The sequence below is a fragment of the Ceratotherium simum genome, chromosome 24, assembly GCF_057802395.1.
Source record: "Ceratotherium simum simum isolate JZ-2026a chromosome 24, ASM5780239v1, whole genome shotgun sequence".
Classification (NCBI taxonomy): domain Eukaryota; kingdom Metazoa; phylum Chordata; class Mammalia; order Perissodactyla; family Rhinocerotidae; genus Ceratotherium; species Ceratotherium simum.
The window spans coordinates 23,513,280-23,529,054 of NC_141923.1; the positions used below are offsets into that span (position 1 = coordinate 23,513,280).

General features: G+C 37.6%; 1 protein-coding gene across 11 annotated transcripts in view; it reads left to right on the forward strand.

Moving 5' to 3' along the window:
- Positions 1 to 15,775, forward strand: part of CEP128 (centrosomal protein 128) — a 405,817-nt gene that overhangs the window by 316,650 nt on the left and 73,392 nt on the right. For all 11 annotated transcript variants that reach the window (XM_087448103.1, XM_087448098.1, XM_087448101.1 and 8 more), the window contains one exon: positions 11,354 to 11,403. In XM_087448103.1, the coding sequence (XP_087304229.1) occupies positions 11,354 to 11,403 (50 nt within the window). The remainder of the gene's footprint in view (positions 1 to 11,353; positions 11,404 to 15,775) is intronic.

The window sequence follows — 15,775 nt, forward strand, 5'->3', positions numbered from 1 at the left end:
TCTTGCATCCATAGAATAAACCCAACTTGGTCATGATATATAATTCTTTTTATATATTGTTAAATTCTATTTGCTAATATTTTGTTAGGTGTTTTTGCATCTATATTTGGGAGGGAGCTGCAGTTTTCTTTCTTTTTCTTTTTTTTTAACTGTCTTTATATTTTTGGTAGCAGGGTGATACTAGCTTGATGAAATGAATCGGGAAATATTCCCTTTTCTTCTGTTTTCTGGAAGAGATTGTATAAAATTGGTGCTAAGTCTTCTTTAAACAATTGGTAGAGTTCACTAGTGAAACCTTCTGGCCTGGAAATTTCTTTCCTGGGAGTTTTAATTTATAATTCCAATTTCCTTAATAGTTACAATGGTATTCAAATTGTATATTTCATTTTGCGTACATTATGGTACTTTGTGCTCTTTAAAGAAGTGTTCCATTTCATCTAAGTTGTCAAATTTATATCTGAAGAGTTGCTCATAGTCTTCTCTTAATATCCTTTTGATATCTGCAAGATCTGTAGTGGTATCCCCTGTTTCATTCCTGATGTTGGTAATTTGTGTGTATGTCTCTCTGTCTCTGTCTCTCTCTTTTGTCAGTCTTGCTAAAGGTTTGTCAGTTTTATTGAAATATGTAAGAAACCAGCTCTTTGTTTCACTGATATTTCTCTATTGTTTTCCTGTTCTCAATTTCATTGGTTTCTGTTCTTTATTATTTTCCTCCTTCTGCTGCTTGGGATTTACTTTGTTCTTTTTTTAGGTTCCTGAGGTGGCAGCCTAGAATATTCTTTGGAGAGCTTTTCTCTTTTCTAATGCAGGCATTTAGTTCTATAGATTTCCCTCTCAGCACTGCTTTGGCTGTGTCCCACAATTTTTGATATATTGTGTTCTCATTTTTATTCAGTTCATATTTTTTATCTCCCTTGAGACATTCTCGTTGACCCATAGATTATTTAGAAGTGTTTGGTCTCCAGATGTTTAGAGATTTTCCTTTTATATTTATGCTTATATATATTCTTGATATTTGCTTCTATATACCTTTGACAATTTTTTGTCTAGTTGTGCTATCAATTTTTGAGAGAGAAATGTTGAAGTCTCCAACTCTAATTTTGAATTTTTCTGTTTTCTTTCAGTTATATCAGTTTTTTCTTCACATATTTTACAGCTTTGTTGTTTAGCGTGCACATATATAGGATTACTATGTGTTCTTGGTAGATTAGCCCTTTTTATCATTATGTAATGTCCCTTTCTGTTTCTGGTAATTTTCTCTTTGCTCTGGAATCTACTTTATCTCATATTAATATAATCATTCCTGCTTTTTTTCATTAATGTTTGCATGTTGTATCTTTTTCCATTTTTTTACTTTCATCTTGCTTATGTCATTATATTTGAGGTGAGTTTTTTATAGACAGCGTATAGTTGGGTGCATGGGTCACAATGACCACTCTGTCATTAATCCACTCTGCCAATTTCTATCTTTTGTGTGTGTGTTTGTGAGGAAGATCAGCTCTGAGCTAACATCTGATGCCAATCCTCCTCTTTTTTTGCCAAGGAAGATTGGCCCTGAGCTAACATCTGTGCCCATCTTCCTCTACCTTGTAGTGGATGCCACCACAGCATGGCTTGACAAGTGGTGCGTCAGTGTGCACCCGGGATCTGAACCCGCGAACCCTCAGGCCGCTGAAGCTGAGCATGCGCATCTAACTGCTGCGCCACCAGGCCGGCACCTCAAGTTCTATCTTTTAATTGGTGTCTTTACACCATTTTCATATAATGTAATTATTGGTATGTTAGGAATTAAGTCTGCCATTTTTGTTTGTTTTCTTTATTTTTTATTTGCTTTTTTCCTGCCTTCCTGTGGGTTATTTGAGCTTTTTTTTTTAGAATTCCGTTTTGATTTATCAGTTGTGTTTTTGAGTGCATCTTTTTGGATAGCTTTTTTAATGGTTGCTCTAAGCATTACGTTATATGCACATAGCTATCACAGTCTACTACTATTGTCATTTTACCAGTTCAAAGTGTAGAAAACTTTTTGTCTTCATATTCTTTTGCCCTTCCTGTTATAACCTAGTTGTCTTAAATATTTCCTCTATATACATTAAGAACTACATCAGATAATGTTAAATTTTTTATTTTATTTTTTTTTTGAAGTATAATTGATATACAGTATCCTATTAGTTTCAGGTATATATCATAGTGATTTGACATTTATATACATTACAAAATGATAACCACAATAAATCTAGTCACCATACAAAGTTATTATAGTATTATTGACTATATTCTGTATGTTGTACATTATACTCCCATGACCTATTTATTTTGTAACAAGTTTGTACCTCTTAATCCTCTTTACCTATTTTGTCCACCCTCCAATCCCTCCCTGCTCTAGTAACCACCAGTTTGTTTCCTGTATCTATGAGTCTGTGTCTTGTTTTGTTTGTTCATTTGCTTTGTTTTTTAGATTCCATATATAAGTGAAATTATACAATGTTTGTCTTTTTCTATCTGTCTTATTTCACTTAGCATAATACCCTTTAGGTTCATTTGTGTTGTCACAAATGGCAACATTTCGTTCTTTTTTATGCCTGAGTAATATTCCATTGTGCATATATATACCACATTTTCTTTATCCATTCATCTATTGATGGACACTTAGATTGCTTCCATATCTTGGCTATTGTAAATAATGCTGCAATCAATAAAGGGGTGCATATAGCTCTTCAAATTAGTGTTTTTCTTTTCTTCATATAAATACCCAGAAGTAGAATTGTTGGATTGTATGCTAGTTCTATGTTTTACTTTTTTGAGGAACCTCCATACTGTTTTCTATAGTGGCTACACCAATTTACATTCCTACCAACAGTATATAAGGGTCCCCTTTTCTTCACATCTTTGCCAACATTTGTTATTTTTTGTCTTTTTGATAATAGCCATTCTGATAGGTGTCCATGGTTTCTAATGAGATATTCTCTAGCATTCTAACAGTTTTCCTGCTATAGCTAAGGTATTGTTTCTGTCTCTTTTCAAGATTTGTTCTTCATGTTTGGTTTTCAGAACTTTGTCTATGTTGTATTTAGAGTAGATCTAGGGTAGACCCAGGAGTCTGGAAGGCCTGGGAAGCCTAGATCTGGTTTAGTAGAAAGAAACCAGCACAGACTATTGTAGCTTCTATAAACAGGAGATGATCAGAGAACAAGTCAAATGACCAGGATTTCTATAGGCCTAAAAATACATTATCACTTGCACCTTATGAGTCTAGAGCCAGAACAGAGTCCAAGATAAACTGCCTTCCAACCTAAGGAATTTAAATAAAAGCCAACTTTCTATTAGGTGAACACAATTTAGAAATGGTCTATGTAGGGGAAGAAACGTGATTTTATGCCTGGATTTAAGCATAAGAAATTTAATCTTGAAGTAGTGTTTACAATAAATCATAAACTTTTCTTGCCCATTTTGCTAATTGTCACATGTAATCCTTTTGACCAAGACAACTCTTAGACCAATTTAGGACAGTGACTTGTTTCCTAAAATATGTTGTTACTTTCTCTGCTCTTGTTGCTAATAGAAATGACAGAAATCTTAATAGTTGACTGAGTCAGAACTTCCATTCTATATCTTGGTGTTTGTCCATGCCAGAGCCAAGAATGAGGTGGAGTGGGGTAGATTATTGTGTTGTTTTCTGTAGAGTGGCAGTTTTGTGGAGAAGAGGTTTTAAATCTCTAAAGTTGTCAAGATGGAAAGTTTCACCAGAAATGAATTGACATCAAATAAAACATGAGTACCTGTATTTGGATGTTTTACCACATACCCAAGACAGACAGTGGATTATAAACCTTTCATTTATTGGACCATTTGGGCTCCATCTGTAGACCAGTATGTTGTTTCAATGTCTGAGACAAACCACAGAGGATAGCCATACTTTTTGAATGTTGTTCTTCATTTTAACCTGTGTATTTTCTGTGGTCAAGCCTGATGAGAAACTCTTAACTCATTGTGGTATATCCAGATATGTACCAGTGGGTGGCAGTAGATATGGCAGATTTCTGAATAATGTAGCTACCAATCACAGATGGAATCTAAAAGCAGTATACTTGAGGGTATTTTTTGTTTATTTGTTTTAAAATGCAACTGATTATTTTTCACACATTTTCCTGATTTTAGTAGGTATCCTGAAGGGTAATTTTTTAAAAATAAAATAAGAGCTAACATATATAATTCTTACTATGTACTAAACACTATTTTAAGTGTTTTATGTACATTAATTTAAAACCAAAACATTTGATTGTTTTTGAGATATTTTGGCTAATGTAGAGTGATACTGTTATTCATTTATCTATTTGCTAGTGTAATCAAATAGGAAAAACATTTACTGACAAGTGTTATATTAAGCTGAGGAAGTAGTCAACTGTCACCCATTCATTTATACAGGTTTTTTTTGTTATTTTATTTTGTGAGATATTCTGTATGTTGTATGTTGAACACACATTGCCAAAAACAACTGCCTTGTCAGGTGACTAGGTATTTGCTTTCCATCAAAGCCACATCTTTTGATGTCATCTCCCAGAGTTGAGGAATTTTATTGTTGACAGCCATTAACTGTAGATCTTCTCACAGTTTGTTGATGTTACATAAGTGCTTTAGTGAAGTTTCCTTTAAGTTTGGAGAAGCAGTGGAAAACGTATAGGCATTTATAGGAGGGCTTGGAATACTATGTCATTTCAATACAAATTTTGAAAGGCAAAGGAAGGTGGTCGCTATTTTGTGAAAAAAAATACTGGACCCTGGTCCAGTTCAGATGCCCTGGGCTCAGGTTCATGCACTTCTGTTCACTAGCTGTGTGACATTGACAGAAGCTTTTGATCTCTCAGAACTCAGTCGTCATCTATAAAATGTGAGGTGGTTGGATTAGATCAGTGGTGTTCAGTCAGCATAATTTGGATCTTTATAGCTCCACTATGGCCACACAGGGGTCTACCCTATGATTGGAGGGAAGGCCAGCAGGCTGGCCCCCAGGCCATACTTCTGCTTTCACCAAAGCAGCTTCTTTCCAGCTTTTTAAATTATTTATTTATAATATACACTTGAAAGTGTGTATAATTTCATTCATAAGACAGAATTCGACTTCTTTAAGAAAAAAGTGAAAACCCTGGGATTAGATTATTTCAGTGGTCCCTTCTGTCCCTAATATCAATGATTCTAATAACTCGGGATCCAAAAAGAAAAAGAGAAATTGGCCATTGTCTTCAGCATACAGCTAATGTCTTGAGTATCTAGTATACAACTGTGGGAGGCTCGGCCCCTCATTTATGACCCCTTAAGGGTTGTAGTGTGCTGTTTTATTTGATTAATTTCATTATACCACGGCTGCCACCCACAAAGAAGAATGGCACAAATTTCTTTTTAAAAAGTGTTGAATTCTTTTGAGAATTTACATTATTTATTGTTTTAGGTAAATGTCAGGATGCACAGAATAACACTGAGTAACACAGGAGCACTGAATTACTAAGTGAGGTACAGGAGCCAGAAACTAAATGCTTTTCTCTAAACTACAATCATTGCTTCACCATGTTCTGCTGCCAGTGCTACTCTGTCCAGTGCTGTTATTATAAATCTTGCTGTGTCTGAAGCCCTTGTTTCTATAACTTTCTCTCCAGTGCCACCTGGGCTGAATGAAATATTTTATAGTAAAAGTTAAAGGAAAGAACTACTCATTTCTAAACTTGATCTCCAACCTTTCTGTGAAGGGTCAAGTTGCTAGGTGGTTGTGTTCTCATGCACACCTGGACATGATTTGCCCTTTAAAATCAAATAAACAAACAACCTATCTGGTTCCTTGGCTACCAGGAACTAGAATCAACATAAAAAAGTGTCAGACATCCTTAAGCAGTAAACAGCCAGACCACTAGTTGCACAGACTGTGAAGGAAGTGGTACAAGACTGTCTTAGCCAAAAACACGGTCATGATATATTATCCTGAGTGTGCCAGAGAAATGCAAAGTGGAAAAAAGCAAAACAACTGGATTCTCCACTTCTCCTCCATGACGTCCTGCTTTTTCAAATGGGACTATTTCCCCCTTTAAAGACTATATGTCATAATGAGTTAGTATCAGTTCATTTAAAGAGTTGGAGCCAGTCCAAGGAAAATACACAGGACTGCTGCCCTTTTCACCAAAAAAATTTTTCATTAACTAATGTTGATGGAAGCACATTTAGCCACAGCAATTTGCATGGCAGTGGAATTGCTGTTTGTATTGAACAGCAAACCAGAGAATAATAAAGCGAAACACGAACATGCCAGTGGTGAGCAAGGGAGCAGAGCTGCCCTTCAGCTTTTTCCATGCTGATCATTTGTTCTAAAGCTGGTAAGAACAAACAACAACAAGATTGCTCATTATAACAAGACGCGCTAATCACACTCAGGTGTCACAGCCTTATGTCACTTCAACTGTCCAGAGGTCTCACCTACATTCTTTCATCTTGTGTCTGTTTGCAGGAAAGTAGTCACTTCTCAGTGATGCCCAGTAGCCATATTTCATCAGCACAGGTTAATAACCCTGTTCATCATTCCAAATACACGTGCTTGAACAATGCACCTAACAAGTGAGCAATTGCATAAAGCAATGATGTAGGTAGAGAAGGCAATTTGGGAGATCTAAGTTAAGTAGCAAAGATAGAGAAGCAGTAGTTAGGGAGGATATGGATATAAAGATATTCAAGCCATGTTTGTTGACATCAGAGAACTCCTAAAGGAAGTGAGAGGAATACAAATGTGTGCATTTTTAAAAATAACATACGAAGAAGGGTACAATAAGTATTGAGTGGTACAAATGAGAGCATGATGTGATAGATAGGGGGCAGGAAGGTAGGAGAGCCAAGCTCTAGCTGTGGCTCAACCACTAACCAGGTAATCTCAGGCAAACCATTTGCCTTCTTTGAGCCTCATGTCTTCATCTATCTATTGTAGAATGAAATGTTTCACTGTGATATAGAAAGTTCTTGACAACTCTAAATTCTCCAAGTTCCTGAATAGAGATAAGAAAGTTCAATACAACCATATCTCCAGAAGCTTTTAAAAATGACAAGAATCCAAATAGAGCTAATTTAAGTAAAAGCAAAAAAAAAAGCAAGAAAGCATTAGAAGTCCAGGAGTTATGTGGGCTTCAGGCAAGGGTGGAACTTGTCCTCAACCAGCTCTCTCTGTTTTTCTGGCTCTGCTTTCTTCTTTGCCAGCTTCACTGTTGTACAGGTTTCTTTGACATAGTAGAAAATACAGCCTTGGAAGCACCAGGCTAATATAAGCTGCAGCTTCCGAAGGAGAGAGATTCTCTCCTGGTATCCGTATTAGTCCCTGAAAAAGGATTCCTGCTGGCATTGCTTAGCTTATATGCTTGGGGAGGTAAGGTACTGCCCAGCCTGAGTCATGACCTACTTTTGTGGCAGGAGAGGTTAGTTAGGCCCCTGACTGAACGTTTCACAGGAATCACATGGAGAACAACAACAAGTTGTCAAAGGGAAGGCATGTGGCATAGAGAAAAAAACAAAAACAGGTGTCCACTTATACTCTTTTTTTTTTTTTATTTTTTGTGAGGAAGATCAGCCCTGAGCTAACATCCATGCTAATCCTCCTCCTTTTTGCTGAGGAAGACCAGCTCTAAGCTAACATCTATTGCCAATCCTCCTCCTTTTTTTCCCCAAAGCCCCCAGTAGATAGTTGTATGTCATAGATGTACATCCTTCTAGTTGTTGTATGTGGGACGCGGCCTCAGCATGGCCGGACAAGCAGTGCGTCAGTGCGCACCCGGGATCCGAACCCGGGCCGCCAGTAGCGGAGTGCGCACACTTAACCACTAAGCCACGGGGCCAACCCCACTTATACTCTTGATAGAAGCTGGCATGAGGGTCAGTGGGGGTGAACATAAGGGGATTTCTATATTTTTAATGCCAATTGTAGGAATTCCTTTGTTGTTGTTTTTGTTCAGCAGTCCAAAATCAGGCATTGCCATTGGTGTTAGCTTTGTTGGAAGAGCAGGGTGACCTTTATGTATTTGGACAAAATTGAGGACATAATTTTTAAATTGCAATAATTATACTATGAAGTGCTGAGGGTAGACTGAACTTCTTTATTTTATCAACATCTGTTTTTACTGAACATCTGTATTTTATCAAATGTGTGAGCTGAGTTTGGCTATTTAAGAGATCCAATACCCATTATTTATCCAGTAAGTTTTAGCTAAGATGTTCAGTGTTTGCCATAAACAGTTGACTCTGAAGGAACAAAATCAGTTTTCTTTAATGATTGATGGACCCCACTATCCATCACTCCAGCTGCACTGTACCATTAAAGAGTGTAATTCATTACAAAGAGCACAGCTCTGAGAACTGCCTAATATCCGTAAGTAGTGGAGCAAAATGGCCATGTCCACATAGGGACACAACAGTGATCTTCCATCTCCCAAATATTGAAGAGAGCTGTGCTGAAGACATGATTTACTGAAACCAGCTGGAGAAGGTATCTGTTCTTTTGGCCTGTCTTGTACCCATTCCTTCTTCTTCTAACAGTACCCTGATTTTGCATTTGGAAGCTATCCTTTTTCTTCTTCATCCACTCCTTTTGAGATTATCAATAAAAGTGCTCCATACTTTTCTCTAGCCAAGAAGTAGGCAAAGGATCTAAGCTAGTCTCATTAGCTCTTCTCTTTATGAAATTTCTTCTTGAATGCAGTGACACAAAGATTAGAGGCACCAGGATAAAACGCCCATTAATTCGTGCTACCTACATTGCTACCCACCCAGACCAGTTGTTATTCTCTCCAGAGTCTGGATCCTCTTTTACTATGTATCTATTAATTACTCCTGTATCCTTCTAATAAAGTCTAAATGCTTGGTGTTCCATTAGCAGCTGGTTGCTCTCAGTTAGCAAGTGTTAGGTACCAGACCATCCCCAAATTCCATTTATTTAGGTCATGATTCTGTGAGTGGAACTTGGCACTGGGGTCAGCTGGGCAGTTTATCTGGTCTTAGGCTCCCATCTGAGTCATCTGTAGTCACCTTCAGGTCAGCTGAGCATCTCTGCTTCTGGGCATTTGCTGGCTGCTAGTTGGGGCAACCTGCAGGGTGTCAGGGGTGGGAAGAGTCCTGGACCATGTATTTCTTGTCATCTAGCAGCCTGGCCTGGGCTTGTTCATATGGTAGTGACAAAATTCCAAATGGAAAAGTAAAAATGTGCAAGGCCTCTTGAACCCTCAATGCAGATTGGCACAAGGTTGCTTCTGCTGTTTTCTATTTACTAAATCAAGTGGAGGCCAGCCTAGATGCACGATGTGGAAATACATGCATATAACCTCTGGATGGAAGTAGCTACAACGTCACAATGTAAATGAGTAAGGATGCAAGAAGAGGAATGATTGAGGGCATTTAAACAATCTACCACACCCCAAGTTGGTTTCTGTACCATCGTTAGCTAATGAAGCTGATATGCCAACAAAAAACTCTTTTAAAAATACACTGTAGGGTCCGGCCCAGTGGTGCAAGCCGTTAAGTGCACGCGCTCAGCTGCAGTGGCCCGGGGTTCGCTGGTTCAGATCCCGGGCGTGCACCGACGCACTGCTTGTCAAGCCATGCTGTGGCGGCATCCCATATAGAGTGGAGGAAGATGGGCATAGATGTTAATCCAGGGCCAGTCTTCCTCAGCAAAAAGAGGAGGATTGGTAGATGTTAGCTCAGGGCCGATCTTCTTCACAAAAAAAAAAAGAAAAAAAAAAACAATAAATGATCAACAAATGTTAAAAAAAAAAAAAAACAACACTGTAATATGTGGGCATTCTTCCCTAAAGTTGGAGGATGTAACTCATTATAAGAGGTTTGGGAGGCAAAGTCAGCTCCTCTATGGGGTATGGAGCAACCTCTTATTCTTGGGGCCGGCCCTGTGGCATACTGGTTAAGTTCAGCCCGGGTTTGCAGGTTCGGATCGCAGGCGCGGACCTACACCACTTGTCAAGCCATGCTGTGGCAGCGTCCCACATACAAATAGAGGAAGATTGGCACCGATGTTAGCTCAGGGCAAATCTTCCTCAAATAAAAAAAGAAGAGGATTGGTAACGGATATTAGATCAAGGAGAATCATCCTCAGCAAAAAAATAAATAAAAGTACTTCTTATTCTTAAGCCCAGTGCATTGTGTCTTGAGAGGATTGCTTGCCGCTCCTCTGTATCTCTCTTAGCCATGCAATGTTAAAGGGCCATCACTATCAATTATATCATCTACCAGGTCCCCTAAACTTTCAGCGTATTGCTCGCCTAGTTACGACATATACCAGCATAATTTGGCTACCCCCTATATTACTGCTTCCTGCTGCATCTAGTATAGCACTTGCTAAAAACATTTGCATTTGCCTTTCTGGGATATGTATTGAATTTCTGTAAGTTATATTTTCCTTTTAAGCAGCACAGCCTCTTGGTAAGCTATATCAATCACAGAGTAAGGCAAATGCTAATATTAATGTGTGCTGCTGTAGGTGTTTCTTGCCAGTTTTCATCCAAGTTCTGACTCATCCCAGCCCTCTTTAGGTTTGTGAGATCTAATAAGATCATAGCACAGGGTGGTATAGCTGTAGGCAGAAAATTCTGCTTGCCAAATATATTTTCCTTTACAGCAAGTTCATAAATTAATGTAGGGCACTGAGACACCATGCCTATACGCATGCATTTAGACAGAGCTCTCTTCAGTTGACTGCCTTCCCTTCCAGCCACTAATTTCTCTGAGACGGTGCCAAACTCTTGGTCAGATGTAGCTTCAATGCTGCCCACCCTCTCAGTGTGAAATGATAATTAATATGACTTTACAGGTAAGGTGGTGTTCTAATTCCATTAATAACACCCATTATTCCAGAGTGTTTTAATTTGGTTATAAAAATTGACTCAGGAGGTGGAATGTGGCTTGGGAGCTTATTTTAAGAGCAAATGGTTTGTTTCTAATTTTTCTTTCAAAAGAAAAAAAGTTTCTTTTTTTTAAAAGAAAATTTGTGTTGCTTTTAAATTATATAAGCACTGGGCCAAATTCCTAAAATATTGATATGATTTTGGATTTGTAAATGAGTTGGTTTCATTTTCTGGTATCTCCATCAGAGCTGGGACCTCCCAGGGCTTCTCAGCCAGCTTAGGTTGAACAGGGTGCAGAGCTCTGCCACGTATCATCAGTTGGGATCAGAGGGCATTTCTTTTACGTTGCTTCTCATACTTAAACATCAAATTCTCTTTCCAGGCAACAGTTAATACAAGCTACTGACTGAATTGAGTTTGATAATAAGAGGCAGCCTATTTTTGCATTGTATTTTGATGGATATTTTACTTTCTTATTGTAGATCTGCTGGAGGAGACCCACAGAAAAGATGAAGAAATGGAATCTCTGCAGGTAAAGTAAATTCTCCAATACGGCAGGTATCCTTGGGCTAAAAAATTTGTTTTTATTCTGTTAGCCTTTATTATTGTCACATTCAGACCACTGTGGTACATGGAGTAAAAAATAAGTTAGAACTTTAAAGCCCAAGTTGGAATTTGCTTACTTTTAGAAGTATTTGAGAGCATTTATAATCTCCTAAAGCAGGAAGCCAGCTCAGCCTCTGTGCTACTCTCTCTCCAAAGGAACTTTATTCCTTGGTATAACTTAATAGGAACTGCAGCGTTAGGAAATGAAAGCAACAAGTTGCAAAGTCATTTCCCCAAAAACAGAGCTGATGAATGAGGATGAATTCACAGAATCTACATTTTCAAGTGAAAGTCAACAGTATTCTGACTCCATGAATGTTATCTACCAATGACCAACCAAGAATGTTAACACATATATGGAGCTTAAGACTTATCTTGTATGCCTCTCAATTCACTATGGATTTATACACATTTCTTGGACTAGAAAATTGTGTTTGAAAGATCACAGTAGAATTTTAATTGACATTTCCATGGTATGAGCAATTGATGTTAACTTGGCATCAGGCAGAAGTTCTCTCTTCCTTTTACATTGGGCCAGCTTACAAATGAGTAACTTAAGTGTCTATCTTTATTAGGAGAAACATAATCAGTTATCCTCACATGACAGAACCAATTCACTTAACGTTCACATTGGGGATTAAGAAGAGTAAATACTTTGGACATTTAGAGTTCTTGGGCCTAGAGCTGCAAGGCGGGACTGGAGAGTGATATAATGAGCTGGCTTGAGTGCTTTAGGAGTAAAGATGTTTGCTTCTGGCAAATGAAGGATGGGTTAAGCAAAGCCCAAAGAGCAAGGGAAATATTCTGTAACTGTGGATTCTTCTATTTATCTGTTAAGAGAAAATTGTATAATTGATCTGAAAATGATCAAGAAGAATATAGCTCTATAATAAAAGTGACATATGTTAGTCGCAATTTTGTACAGATTAAATTCTTTTAACATCTTAAGCTATATTCAAGTATAAAAAGAAAGAGCCCTGGTTGGTCCAGTCTGGGGCTAGGAAGAATCTCAAGTGTATACTCTGAGAAATTAATATCAGCAATGCTTGTTATAAAAAGCAAAGCTTCTATGTACACTAAATGGGTATATTGAGAAGGTAATAAAGGCTTTTGAGGCCTTCTGATTATGCATTATGTTTGCCATTGGCCCAGAGTACCACATATAAACATATTTATTGAGTACATAGTAGATATCTGGCCTTTTGAAATGGCAGCACAAACCTTTTTTAGTTTATTTCTCTCACTATATGAATATTGGAACCAGTAATCCTGTTAAATTTAATAGCTTATGTTGCTTCTCAAATATTTATTAAGTACTGGCAGCATTTTCTACCAAAATGCTCATTGAGTGCAATAGAATGCAGCAGCCAACTAACTTTGGACATTTATAAATGTAGAGTATTTAATGTGATGTCCAACAGTAGAAGAGTGCAATGTTGGCACTTTGTAGTGGCAATTAGTGCCTAATACTAACACTCTATTAAGAACAAAGAAGGAACTGACACCTCTCATAGTGCCCAAGAATGCAGAGACACGTCACAGAAAGCATTTCATTTTAAAGACTAGAGGAAAATCTATCGAAAAGTGCCTACATTCCTGAGTTTCCATATTCAAATATAAATATCACGGGTGATACTGTTGAGAAGACTATTAAAGTATAATAGGTTGAAGTCCTACCATAACACAATAGAATTTTGGGGAGAAAAAGACAAAATAGTTTCAAAAAAATAAAATGATAGCACATGAATTTTAAGTCCTGGCTCTGCTTCTGATTCACTGAGTAACCTTGAGTAACTCAATTAACTTTGCTGTGCCTATTTTCTCATTTGTAATATAAAATCATAAAACTGTCTTCCAGAAGTGTTTAGTGTAGGTTAGATTGTCCCAGAAGGGAGAGCTAAATATTTAATTCCAATTTACAATGTTAGCAGATCCCCATGTATCCAAATGGTAGTCAATTTTATTTACTCATTATCATCATATAATTATGTATAACAGACATTATGCATTTAATGTTTTCCTCCTTAAGGGTAGTGGGTGTTTATTTATCTCTAATCCTTTTCCAGTTTCCTGTAAGTAAAAGGTGCTCCATTTACTCATTGAACAAATATTTATTGAGCGCCAATTCTGTGCAAGGCACTGTACTACATGCTAGGGATACAAAAGCAAGCTGCTTATACTGGATAACTTCTTGCCCTGTACACCAGAATTAGTGGACAAGAATGTTAAATAGGTGTTTATAATATTAAAAAATGATATTAGAAGGGATGTATAAGTCCCTATGGGAACATATAACACCTTTCTTGGTTTGATGGAGATAAGGGTAGGTTGGGTGCAAGTATAGGGGGTTGAACGTGGGTAGGGTGAGCTGGTTTGGAGTGGCAATCTAAGTGGGCTTCCCAAAGGAGGCCGATATTTAAATAATAATGAGGAGTTAGCATTGGCAAGTTTGGAGTAAAAATAAAAAAACTTGTAGGCAGTGTGAAGGATATGGGAAGGCCCGAGGTAAAAGAAAGCATCAATTTCGTGTTTAAGGAACTGAAAGAATTTCATTATGGTGGAATGTAGCATCCGGAAGAGGAGAGGCAAGACAGGAGTTTGTAGAGGTCTGAAGGACCTCGTAAAGGAGTTGGGATTTTACCTTTAGTATATGGGAAACCAGTCAAGGGTTTGAAACAAGGAAACAATATGATCAGCTTTACGTTTTTAATAGGTAAGTGGCTGTAAAGTCTAAAATAATTGGAGACAGGCAAGATTGAAACCAGGGAGACCAATTAAGCAAATGCTTGTGAGAATGTTGGCAAGACATGATGGTAATCTGGCTTGGATGGTAGCAGAGAGCATGAAGAGGAATGGATGGTTTCTTGATCTATTTTAGGATATAAGAATCCATGGAACTTTGAGATTGGTTGTTAGGAAGTAAAAAGGAAGGAACTAAGAATGACTCTTAGGTTTCTTGATTGGGCAACTTCATGGATGATTATGTTTATCCTTGAGATCAGAGTAAGTTGATTAGTTCAAGTTATGGTATCTTGAGTTTGGGTACCTTGAAGCATCCAGGTGGCAATGTCAAGAGGGTGTTCATATATGAGTCTAGAGCTCAGAAGGAGTTTGAACTGAACATGCAGAATCTGGTATCATGAGATCTAGTCTCCATATCATCTAGATAATACTAAAAGTCATAGGAGCAATGAGAACTCCCAGAGGAAGTATGTAGCATAAAGAGATGAAAACTTAAGCCAGAACCCTAGGGAATACCAACACTTAAGCAACAGGCTAAGGATGAAAATCTTGCAAAGGAGTCTAAGACATAAAGAAAATAATTTCAGGGGAGCATAGTGTCATGAAGCTTAGCAAAGAATATTTCTACGGGAAAATAATCAATAAAACTGAATAAATGTTAAATCCTCAAATCCACTTAACTAAGGGGTTTAGGTTTTAAAATAAAAAGTTGCTATATAATGAAGTAATTTCCTATCATACCTATGTAGCAACTCGCATGTCTTTCACTTTCCCAAATATCCACTAGTTAGCCCAGTGCCTCACCATAGGAGGTATTCAGTAAATTTCTGTTGACTAAATAAACAAATGAATGCCACTCTACTGGTCTCTTATTTATATAGCACCTATTCCTGGTTCTCTGTAAGGTCTACCTATTAAAAAACAACACATAGATTTCACTCTCTCCTTTTCTCCATCGTGCTCTAATCCCTCTTTGAATGTAGCATTGAAACAAAAAATCAGTAAGTGAGTAATTTGGCATGAGTGGTAGGAATCAGCGGGAAAGGAAAAGGGTAAAATGGAGACGGGGCGGGCAGCGGAGAGGAGAGTGCTTTCAATCTTCAGAGGAATTGCAAACAATGGAGACAAACGTATTTGACAGTGACTTGTACAGTGCAGCTGGTAATTACCGAAATTCTTCACTGGAGCTTAACATTGTCAGGCTCATTTTTTTGTGTGACATTCATTTGCAGTTACGTTGTGTGCTGCTCCTCTTAAAAACAAAGTATTGTCTTTGACTATAAATGTGTGATACGGTATCAGAGTCGTATTTGCATATGGGTTTGAGGTACACTGAAACAAGCAAATCCCTTCTTTAATCCACTCAAGATCAACTGAAACGTTTTGAATAGATACAAAAGGTAGTCCACGTTTCCTCAATTTAGTTGAAAAGTATTCACTGACTGACACCTTACTTGTGATGGCTGGTAGTCATAGGTGCTGTTGTTTTTTGTTTCCATTTTTTTAATAGCAACCTACCTGGTTGGCCTTTCATCAGGTTCTTGCTTTTTCTCATG